Source organism: Peromyscus eremicus, chromosome 8b, assembly GCF_949786415.1.
Source record: "Peromyscus eremicus chromosome 8b, PerEre_H2_v1, whole genome shotgun sequence".
Lineage (NCBI taxonomy): Eukaryota > Metazoa > Chordata > Mammalia > Rodentia > Cricetidae > Peromyscus > Peromyscus eremicus.
In genome coordinates, this window is record NC_081424.1 from 32,609,140 (window position 1) to 32,621,567 (window position 12,428).

The 12,428-nt window shown below is 41.9% G+C and overlaps 2 protein-coding genes across 2 annotated transcripts; both read right to left on the reverse strand.

The window, feature by feature from the left end:
• Nucleotides 1-220: 220 nt before the first annotated feature.
• On the reverse strand, nt 221-1,743 carry Taar5 (trace amine associated receptor 5). Its single transcript, XM_059273028.1, has one exon. The coding sequence runs from the start codon at nt 1,741-1,743 to the stop codon at nt 730-732; it is 1,014 nt and encodes a 337-aa protein (XP_059129011.1). The 3' UTR covers nt 221-729.
• Nucleotides 1,744-9,874: 8,131 nt separating this feature from the next.
• Nucleotides 9,875-10,956, reverse strand: LOC131918865 (trace amine-associated receptor 4). The gene has a single exon (XM_059273029.1). It carries the CDS (start codon nt 10,916-10,918, stop codon nt 9,875-9,877), a length of 1,044 nt encoding a protein of 347 aa, XP_059129012.1. The 5' UTR covers nt 10,919-10,956.
• Between the last annotated feature and the right edge of the window lie 1,472 nt (nt 10,957-12,428).

Here is a 12,428-nt window from a genome sequence, read left to right on the forward strand (position 1 = left end):
TGAAAATCATGCACTGGGACTTGTGGGAGCACAGTAGATTTAGTTTATGTGATGCAGATCTAAAAGAATAAGGCAAGATGTGGCCAATTATCACAGAATACATTGCACATTTCAGGTTTCTCTTATTTCTTTTAATGAAGAAAATATTCCTTAAACAATATAAAATGATTCCACAATGAAAGGGACAGATATGGCTTCCAAACCCCTAAATAGTCAGGTTCTAAGGAGATGAGGATTCTAACATGAACATTTAAAGAAAGACACATTCTAAGTGTTGTACTCCGATTGTTGAGTATGGCATAAAAGTATGACTCAAGCATAGTTTCCCAGAGTAAGACTAGACGCTGTCTTGTTTTCATGCCGTTTTAGAGAGGAAATAGTGTGGCAAAGGGAAGAGTCAGAGTTATGACCCGTGCACATAGCATACGCAGGGAGGAACTTAGAAAGCAAACCCCAGGCAACTTCAGCCTCTGTTTCTTAGTTGCTAGGAAGCAACGATATCGGGGCAGGACATTTCCCAGGATTCTTGCTTACCTTCCGTGTATTCAGATGACTTTACTCAGCCCTTTCCCTACATTCTTCCATGAGAATACTCGGTGAGAAAGGTGTTTTACTTCTTTGCTGACTAAGTAACACGCTTTTCTTCTCCATTTAAGCCCTGGAGGCTGCCTACAAACTAGGGAAACACCATAGCCTATGGCAATGCTACCTTCCTTCCTCCTGCTTGAGTCAGTCACGAAACAAATCAATCGTCGGCGTCCGTGGTGAGAGGATCTCCCGGCTCAGGAGGAGTTTCAGTGCCTTCCTAAACCACCGGTAGGAGAAGACGTAAATGATGGGGTTACAGGCTGAATTGAAATAAGCAAACCAGATAAAGATATCGAAGACCAGGGGTGGGGTGATAAAGTTAAGGAGACTGTCAACTAGTGTGTCAACGGTGAAGGGGAGCCAGCACACAAGGTAGATGCCCACAGCAATGCCCAGCGTCTTAGCGGCTTTTCTCTCTCTCTTGGCGGCCCCAGCCAAGCTTTGGCTGAGGGCGCTGATCTGCTGTGCCTGCCTAGTAGCAACAACAAAGATCTTCACATACAAACTGATCATGATGAGGCAGGGAACAAAGAATGCAGGGAAGTTTAACCAGCCCCAGAACTTATTGAACAGCAGCTGACAGCTGCCCACACAGGGCATCTCTTCTAGCCACTGGCGGAGCCCTCTCTCCACCACATCTGTGTAGAGAAAGAAGGCAGTGTAGGCGGCTGGTATCCCCCACCCTGCCACAATGTACCGGAAGGCTATCCTGACCGTGAACTTGGAGGGATAGAGCAGGGGGTCACAGATGGCACAATGACGATCGATGGAAATAAAACAGAGATGGAAGATGGAGGTGAGGCAGAACAGCGTGTCCAGGTACGTATGCAGACGGCAGAGGAAGTCCCCAAAGAACCAACAGCTCTCCACCGAGCGGACCGTGCTCAGGGGAAGTACCAGCAGACCCAGCAACATGTCAGCCAGGGCCAGGGAGAGCAGCAGAAAGTTGGTGGGAGTATGGAGTACTTTAAAGTAAGACACGGCAAACACCACAAACAAATTCCCCAGGACTGTGATCAGCACACCTACTGTGCAGGCCAGGTAGATGACCACCTGGATGACCAGAGGGTGGATTGTCCTAGGGCAAGACCCATTCACCTGGAAGCAGAATGCAGCAGGCTGCTCTCCAGCACTCGGGAGGAGGACAGCTCTCATTTACAGATTCTGTTCTTCGGCTTTCTCTGGGATCTGATCTCCTTTTCTACTAAAATAATAAAATTATTATGTTTATTGTTTCTTAAACATGCACAGAAGGATCTCAAGAAGAGAAAACTAAAGGGTGGTTGAGTTGATTGATCCTGAGTACTGGATCAAATACACCCTGAAAATCAAGTGTAGCATGGGACTAGAGGTGCAGGACTTAGTTAGCTATGTTAGCTGGTCCATCCGACTGGCTCTTTTAAAACTACTGTAGATGATATCCTTAAAAGAAGAAAAGAGGATGTAGGCTAAATGTTTCCTTAAAGGAAAATGTGTCATAGTATTCCGTATAAAATCGTAAAGCATTCTCCTTTTTTGATAAGGCACTTGCCAAGTGAGATTTAAAGTTTTGAGTCTGAACTAAGAGATAAATTAACTATTGTGAGCACATTGTTTCTTGGGAGAGAATATCTAGCCTTCTCTTTCAATAATTAAGTAAACTGACAATAATTCAGTAGGTTCAAGTTTTTAATTGTAACAACTCATCCCCACATAAGAAATCAGCAGACAAATAATTAGAAGGACAAAAAATTCCTTAATGCAGTTTTTTTTTGCATTGTACATTTTTAAAAATAAAACACATAGAGTGAAACTATCTGAGATGAGAAAATATTTGATTGATTCACACTCTACCAACCTGTAGAATATGAAACAGGTACTGACACACTGAGCTGAGGACCTGAGGATGTAGCTCATCATGTAGAGAGTTCTTTCTAAGTGTGCACAAAGCTCTGGGTTTGATCTCTGGCACCATCTCAACTTAGTGTGGTCATGCACACCTATAATCTCATCAAAAGGGAGCGGAAGGCAGGAAAATTGTGAGTCCAGGATCATCCTTAGTACCACAGTAAGTTCAAAATTAGTCTGGGATATAGCAGACATGTCTCAAACAAACAAACAAAATCATAATAAATGTAAAAAAAATTAAACTGTAGGTTTCCAAATTACTTACTCAGGCAGGAATCAGTCACCCCATAAAAGAAGAAGTGTCTGTTCCAGGTGGACAGACGTGCACAGAGCTCTTTTATCAGCAAAAGTGGCAGGCATGAGGCCAGAGGAGATTTTATATTCTCAGAAGAACCTGTTCCTCCCTGTGGGTTGGTACAAACAAACAGTGAATGTGTGCCAAGGGAGCAGGCCACGCTACTCACAGACTCCATTGTGTCCTTACCTTTTCAATATGGCAATTAATTAGGGATGCAGTTTAAACACATCGGGGTTTTAGATTCTGCTTTTCACTCCCGTGTTTGGGACTAGCCACCAAGTTATACTCTGGTAGATAATTATTAGATATATGCTTTAGTAAATGTCAGGGGTTTTAAAACCCTTTCAAACACTTGCTACTCTGGGAGTTCCTTTATACATTTCTACTGACATAAGAATAACACCGACTAACTGTTACTTGAGCAGTGGTAGAGTACACCAATAAATCCCTCAATCTGGAAGCTAAGGATCATAAACTTGATGTCAGTCTGAACTGGACTCAAAGACACTGTTTCATCTAAATAAAAAAAAACAGTAGATTCTTAAGAAAATGGTTCTGAAGGTTGTTGGTCACGTCAGAAAGACTATATAAAGGTATTTCAGAGAAAAAGCCAAGGATTCTAAAGGAACATACTAAGTGTATTAGAAACAGCCAGATAGTCAGGCGTGGTGGTGCACTCCTTTAATCCCAGCACTTGGGAGGCAGAGGCAGACGGATCTCTGTGAGTTCAAGGCCAGCCTGGTCTACAGAGAGAGTTCCAGAACAGCCAGGGCTACACAGAGAAACCATGAACAAAACACAAAAGAAACAGCCAGATAAGAAGTTTTAAAAATAATTTCCTTTTTTCCCTTTTATTAAAAATAGATTTTTTTCTCATATAATATATCTTGATTATAGTTTCCCCTCCCTCTACTCTTCCCAATTCCTCTCTATCTCTCCTCCTTTTCTGTCTTTCATTAGAAAACTAACAGGCTTCTAAAGCATAATAATAGAATATAATAAGATAAAACAAAAGCTAACACATCACAATTGGACAAACAAACAAAAAGAATCCAAGAGATGGTACACACAGAGAAAAAACAAAAAAACAAACAAAAAAAAAAACCCAGAGACTCACTCATTCTCACACTCAATAATCCTATAAAAACACTAAACTAGAAGCCACAATATATACAAAGAGACCCTGCAGGCCCTGTGCATGCTGCCTCAGTCTCTGTGAGTTCATATGAGCTTTGATCATGTTGATTTAGAGAGCCTTGTCTCCTGGTGTCCTCCATTCCCTCTGGCTCTTAAACTCTTTCAGACACCTCTTCGGCAAGGTTTTCAGAGCCCTGAGTGGAGGAACTTGATGGAGACACCCGGTTTAGGGCTGAGTGTTCCAAGAGCCGAGTGTTTCTAATTACAGTTTTGATCTAAAAGAGCAATCACAGTAATCTGATAAAATGACAATTCACATTCTCAGAATTAATAGTAAAAACAACTGTCTTCAAATGAAGAAGTCATCCAGGTGTGTTTATGGACTACAAAACAACCCACCGTTAGTAGTGCCTCAGCTGCTAAACCCTGTAAGCAGGAAAATTTGGTAAGTATTAGAATACACAGAGCATAGGCTCTGCAGAGAGGCAAATCTGCTTTGAATATCACTTCTAATGTTAGAGCTGTGTGGTCCTGGAAGATGTTTAACCTCTCTGGGAGCAACAGGTTCTAATCTGCTGGGATTAAAACATTTAGAAAATTAAATGAAACACATTATACCACTGACCTGGAGCATAGTAGGTGATCAACAGTTGTTAGTTCATTTCTCTTGCTATTTTGCATGCTCTCTAAATGTGTAGTCTCTTAGGCATTTGCTTAAGTTTCTTCTTTATGTTACTTTTGAGGTGATTCTTAAGGAACTTACATTTTATTGTAGCATGGTGGTAAATGTCTTCAACATGGGGACTTTCTGATGTCTTTCGAATATCCCCACTTTCTAATGCCCCCCACTATATTTTGCCTGACCTCCTCTATACTGTGTGCATTGGTAGATAGTTATTCCTGGATTCCCAAAGACTGCATGCCCTACTCATAAGTACTCTTCACTCAAATTCTTTGTACTTCATTTATAGCATTCTGTAAGATTCTTGACTGTCAATTCCTGTCTCTTCCCAGGGCCCCATCAATACAATCTTGATGAGAGGAGGAACTGAGCTTAAAGTCTCTCCCAGTACCTGGCATCCATCAGCTGCATGGGGAATATGGATCTGCTATGACGGAGGATGCTCTAGACAAGCTGACATGTTGAGGATGCTGTAAAGAACACTCTGTGGTGTAGCTTTTACCCGACCTCACAGGCACCAAGTAAGTTAGGATGAGATGCACAACCTGGCTTAGAAGTTGAGCTGCCGCTCTGCAAGAGCAGTATTGGCTGCAAAGATCTACGGTCCTTGGAGCTGGCACAGTGGGCCCTGGAAGAGGGTACAAAGGCACAAAGAGGATGCTGGTGAGACAGGGGAGGAGCACAAGCCTGTGGTTAGGATTTGTACTATAGCTTCACTTGACTGAGCTCTGTGGAACTACTCTTGGTGACAGACCTTCATCTTGCCATGGTTAGCATCATCTACATCAACCTGGTTTTCTTCTTCTCCTCTTTTAAAAACATATACCATGTCCTCTTCTTATAGGCATTTGTTTAAGTCTTTCTTAAATCCTTTCTAGGACAAGGAGTGGGGGTGGTTAGTGACAATGAATTCTTGGAACTAGCCATAACAATTCAAGGGATACATCTCAGAAAGATAACCACATGAATATGAACTGTGTATACTAAAGATATTTCTGTGGAAAACTGTGAATAGTAGTAAAAGCTTGGAATAACCTGAGTGTCTCTAGTAGAGGATGGAGTAACTAAACTATAGTGTAATTCATGCAACAATATATTTTGCCATCACTAGAACTAATTATATACAATGTGCCCGCTGGTGCAATATTGGCATGAATGTTAGGTAATCAGCCACTTTCTGATGGGATCTGAGGACTGCTTTATAGATGTGAATATATACCTATTGTAAATCTGGCTGAAAGTCCATGGTAGAAGAGGTCATAGGTCCTAAGGAAGAACTTACTGCTGCTGATTTGCTAAATACTCATGTTGTCAAGCTGCACCCTAAATGTTTATGTTTATACTCATAGGTTTGTGTTTCTCTGAACTTGGTCAGAACAGCTTATTTTTTAAGTAGCCAGTGGTTACTGCAGAGAGTTACAACTGATCACAACATTGGGAATACATGACTGACTGTTGAGTGCTCAACTCTGAATGGAATATCCTATATCATCTGCTCCATCATGGTTCACGAAGTCTCTTGGATGGCAGGGGTCAGGAGAGAGTGTAAGAGCCAGTGAATGGGAAGGAGTGCTGTGAACACTCTTTTCCAGACATGACTTGAACATTGATTGTACTTATAAACTCACTTATGAGCTGAGGTTGCACACAACAGATATGTCCAAGACTGAGCCCGTCAATATTCCAGCATGAATGAGAGAGGGACTCATAAGACTCTACCTCTGGATAAGGAGCTATTGGCCTATAGCTTAGAGCAGCAGGGTGACAAGCTAGAGAATAAGACTAAGCTGTTTCCAGGAGATGAAATTCAAAGATTCTCCCAAATGTAGATCACTAGAGGGATTGCCCCAGAACCCTGTCTTCCTTATCCTCCCTCCTCTTCTTGCTTCTTCTATAAGCAAGTGTGTTTTCCAGAAGATCATTTCAAGGCCCACATGTGGGCTTCAGAGCCACATTGAAGCAGCTAGCACAGGTTGTGTGGGAGACCCCTCCTAACCTGAGAATAGGCCCCAGAGAGAGGATGGTCATATATTCTCTTTACACTGAATAAGTTAGTTTTTACCTCTTCATTCATATATCAGTCTACTAGAATCAGAGCTAGTTTGGAATAGAGATGGACACCTGTTGTGTCAGCACCCAAGAGGCTGAGGCAGGAGGATTAAGAGACCTAAGCCAGTCTGGGTTACACAGAACTTAAATGTTTTAATGAGATATGAAGACGAGTGTGGAAATTTAGTAGTTGGAATAGATTCGTATTTAAATCTTCCTACTCACCAAATAGATGTAGTTTCTTAGCAGGTTGCACGTGGGGCTCCCCAAGCCTCGTCCCACACCCATGCAGCTCAGCCTGTCCTCACTGGCTGGCTGAACTGACTCTGTTCTGACCTAGTTGTGTTCCTTTCTCTAATTTTATGTCCTATGGCAAGTCATGTTGTGCAACTTTAGCTAGAAACTACATCTCCCAAATATCATTCTGGACATGATCCCAAATTAGAAGATCACATTCACGATGCTCTCGAGACTCAAAAGGACAAAAGAAAACAGCGGCCATCATTCTGCAACTTAGCAGTAAGTTAATACTGTACTGGAGAGAAGGAGGAGCCAATGGGTTTCAGCTGAGCAGCACACTTCTGTCCCGCATCCAGCTTGTCTTCCTGACAGCTGGCACTGTAGAGCACCAGTGGTCCTGGGTTTGCCATAAAATGTAGGAGCACAGACCACAAAACACCAGCTATCCAGAGGCGACTGCTCACCACGGTCTTTACCAGCTCGTGTTCCAGCCCCACTTCAGTGCTTGTGAGTTCCTGCACAATCCTGCTTCCCCAAACAAAGCATCATTCGATAGCTTAGTGGTGTTTCTCTGTGGCTCTCATTACCTTCCCTAGCATTTATCTCAACACTTGTGAAGATGCTGCCTCTCTTACTTAACTTGATATGTCTCCTTGACTTAAAAGGCACTGTCTCCCCTATAGCCAAATGAGGCTGTTTTCTCCCTCTGTGCTCTCGAAGATTCCAGTGTCTGGATTTTCATAGCATCCATGGCCCTTCAGTCCTAGTAAGTGGCTGTTCCTCCCCATTAGGGCAGCAGTCCCTCAAAACTGGAAATTATTTCACTCACCACTGAAACACAAGCACTCAGAGAAGCTACAGGCAAATGGTAGGACTAAATAATGTTTATTAACCTTAATGTGTTTGGGTACAGAGCCATGTATCCATGGAAGTCACCAACTTTCTGGGATAATGGCTACTCTATCCAACCCAGAGGGGTCTTCTAAAGAGAAGAATTGGAAGATACATGGTATGACATTTCATTTCTGCTTCTATTTCAGGCATAGGAAGAGTATACCAGAATATTCTGGAAAACACTTTAGTAATATTCATGGACATTATTTTAAACTATAAAATTCCTTAACATAAGGAATGATTTTGACCTTGTTAGAGGCTTCTACCAGCCCCTTAACTTTCCTTTAGTTGGCTTCTTGTAGAAAATGTTGATCTGTTAGAAGGCCCCAGTTCCTCATATTGTCCCAGATTGTGTGTTATTTTGAGGTTCAATGGAAAGAATGAGTATGTGATGAGTGACTGCCCTCCCCCATTCAGTCACTTAGATTCAGTAGTGCAAAGGACCTTGTTGAGCTACCAGAAGGAAGGAGGCCGACCAAAGAAGGGAGTCTTAAACTGTCCCTGCAATTAATGATAAGAGGACATCTTGTACCTTCAAGACCTGGATTGAGTTACAGCCCTGAGGAATTCCGCTGTGCCTTTGGCTCTTTGAAAAGAAAGAGTACCTCAGCTTCTGGATGCTGGCATTGGCTTTCAGGGTGAAGGATATCTAAAGCATTGAATGACCTCAACCACAAGACAATAAACTGTGGCCAGTCACCTCAAAGCCCAATTTTCACTTCAACTATTGTCCTGTAATAATAAGAGTAATTTACTGAACCTTCTCTGTAACTTGAAGGTACTCTATTCAGATGATGAAATCCTCTCCTCTGCAAGCTCAGATATTTAACAGTACATGCAGGTCAAGAGATTTCCAGGGGCTCCCAGCTAGGAATAGAAATGTTTCTTTAGAGGTGTTTTTCACTGAAGAGCAATTGGCCAGTGGAAATACTGGGCTAAGGGTAGATCAAAGATGAGAATAGGCTCATAAAGAGTTCACTTAAGACTTACAGACATGAGCACCGGAAACCCCAAGTATCCTATTACACACTGTGATGGCATTGGCCAAGTGAATAGATAAGGAGAATCGACTTGACAAAGAGTGCTGATATCACTGCAGGAATTAGAAAAGAAGAAACAAGATGACAAGGGACAATGTTAGTGAAGTTCATGTCTGAGAGAGGAGGAAGGTAGAAACAAAGAGAACATGGAGAAATGACATTCAGTGAGACAACAATGTCCCAAAGTATGGGATGGGGAAAAGAGTTCAGTTTAGTAAATAACCTTCACTTGGTTAACAGTTAATGCACACACACACACACCACACACACACACCAAACAAACACATACTCCTGCCTCCTACACCATTACACACACACACACACACACACACACACACACACAGTACATATGCTCACAGAATGTATGTATACCAATATACAGCAAAGATGTACATCAAAAGAAAAAAGGAAAAGTTTTGCTAAGACTGTTTCGTTACTTCTTTATCTCATTTACTGAGAGTCCAGTGTTATCAGATATGATGAATCCTTCATCAATTCTTCCTGAAAAGAGACTTAAATCTGAAGGTATCGATAACTGTCTGCTTCGTTTTACCTGCTCTTGTTGCATATTCCTTAATTTTGGGCCCCTGGTATGCTCATGCTCTTTATCAATCCTCTATACAAAAAATAATGGTCTCAGCAGAGGTTTGGATAATTAGAGATGGTACGTGGCTGTCAGTGATTGTAGAAAGTGTCTGTGTCTCCTTCCCTGATGTTCCAAGTTCAAGTGAGGACACTCTCATTAAATCTAAGCAAAAGGAGTAAATCCCTGAATTTCATACTTCAGGAGTCACCAGCATTTGCTGGAAATTAGTTTTCTTGTTTGTTCAAATGAGTATCCTATGTAGCAGCTCAGAAATGAACCACTCTGTGAGCTTTGGTGCACATACACACACTAGCAACAATAACAAAAAGCACATTAGATCTACTGCTTCTTAGGTGGCCATAATGTCTGCTGGAAAATTTTCTCATCTAACTATCCAACTCCTTTAGCTTGGGAAGAAAGAGCATACAAGACCATTTCTTTAAAAAGAAGCTAGGCTAAAGGGGGGACATTGCCTAAGAATGTGCAGGATGCAGGCTTGAGGTAGAAGAGTCAGAACGGAAGATCATTCCTGTGACTATCATCCTCAGGGCTTTGCGAAACCAAGGATAAAACATGCCATATATGATGGGATTGAAAGTGGAATTAAAATAACCTAGCCAGAGGAAAACATTATACAAATCTTCAGGGGTTGTAAAATCAATGAAAGGGTCTATGATTGTCAAGACAAAAAACGGCATCCAGCACAACACAAACACTCCCATGATGATGCTCAAAGTCTTGGTGGCCTTGCTTTCCTTTTTGGATATGACCTTCCCCTTGCTTTCTGAGAGGGCCTGTTTTGTCCCAGGACCTGTGCCAATCTGCCTGGCATGCTTTCGGGCAACTGTGAAAATGTGTATGTAAATCCCCACCATGACTGTCCCAGGCAAGAAGAAGGCTATGAAAGAAGCTAACACCCCCCAGAGCTTATTAAATATCAACACACACAAACCTGTACAGTCAATGGCTGCAACAAAATCCTCAGCACCGATCAAATTTAATTCTGAGAATACCAGGCCAAAGGCAAAAACGATGGGAACGGACCAACTGACAAGTAGAAAGACCTCTATGACAGGGACGGTGATTTTGGTGACATAATGCAAAGGGTCACACACAGCATAGTAGCGGTCAACTGAGATGAAGCAGAGGTGGAAAATGGAGGTGGTGCAGAGCATAATGTCACAGCTGCTGTGAACTTTGCAAAAGAGGTCTCCAAAATACCAGCAGGACTCTACGGACCTGACCATACTGAAAGGCATGACCACACAGCTCAACAGGAAGTCCGTGGTGGCCATAGAGAGAATAAGGAAGTTGGTTGGGGAGTGGAGCTGTTTGAAGTGGGCAATAGAAATGATCACAACCATGTTTCCCAGCATGGTCATCACTATTGCTCCAATCATGACAAGGTACATGGCATAGACAACAAACGTGGGCCTCTCCCTCCTAAGGCAGGAATTGTTTGCCACCGCAAAGCAAAACTGTACTTCTGGGGGGCTCCAGTTGTCAGGTGCATTCATTGTCTTTGTCTTGGGAAATGTATGAGTCCTTTTCAAAAGAGCTGTGTTTATTTCTGTGGAGAAAAAAAGAAACAGAACAACAAAACCATTAGTAGGGCAATTGTCCATTGAATGTTAGCTAGCTTGCAAGTCTGAACCAAGTTGGAAGTCCCTATGAACCAAGAAAGTGTTTTCTCTACAGCTCATGTGCACAGGAATCACATGTGGATCTTCCTAAAACTTGGACTCTGGTTCTAAGGTATGAGGCTGCAAGTTTGCAACATCAAAAGCTCCCAGGAGAGAACCATGTTAGTGTGAGGCCATACCCTGAGGAGGAAGGCAATTGAAAAACCCTGGATTGATAGGGTTACCCAATACCCATATATGCCAGGTAGAAGCATATGCCATCTTATTAGAGTCCTAATTCCACAAACTGATCGAGAATTTTTCCTGTCCAGTTCTATTAATCTATTTTCTATATTAAAATCCCTTCAAGAATGATCATGAGCAGTACAATTGCTAATTAGATTAAATGATGGTTATAATCTGCAGCTTTCCTGTTTCTTTTATAAAACAATCTTCCCTGTGAGCTGCTGCCTCTGCCACTGGGAAGCATTTCTCTTTGCCATGTGATGAACAGAGTCTGTAGAATTCAGAGTAAAAGTGTGGTCTAGATTGCAAGACTGTATGTACATAAATAAGGTCCCAAGTGAGGAAAATGACTGAAATAACTAACAAACTCCATAACCCTCATGGCTCAGGTTTCCTTTAGCATCTGCACTCAGGAACTAGAGTTGTGGCTAAGGACCCTCGGGGACATAAATTCCGAGTTTCAAATTGATAACAAATTGGATATACAGGTGTGTATTGCTCAACCTGCCATTTTATACCATTAATAAGCTGAAAACAATGGGGCTGACTCACCCAGGCTTTGATACAGGTTTGTTTTTCCAGTGCCCACTCTGGACACGTCTCTCTGGTAGCCAATGGGAAGCATTTGTGAGATCCAGAACCAGACTGGAGAAATGGACTTTGGCCTGAGAACAGACCAATACTCCCTGACCCCTTGGGAAAGTGATGCCACAATTGCATCCTGAACCAGATTGACATGAAGAAGACAGTACTGAGAACATGGAACCTTTGAAAACAACGTTTCTATCGTTAGCTGTGATGCCTAAGTCTTTGTTTCCTGTGTCTGTCTATTATTTGGAATATTAACACTATAGCATATTTTATTGGCTTAGGATATAGAAATTTAATTTGTAAGTTTAGTAATTTTTCTTTTTCAATTGTATCAACTGATACTGTAATTAAATGAAGTTGAGATATTAAGCTGTAGGAAGTCAAATATAAGAAGCTCCACCCAACACAGATAATCAGATCCACGGCACAGATTATTTGATTATGTATCGATTTGGTCCCAAGCTATGAGACTAAAAATAATAAAGTCTTAAACACATGATTACCTCATTGAATAAATTAATGTTGCCAGGTAGTAGTGACACACGCCTTTAATCCCAGCATTTGGGAG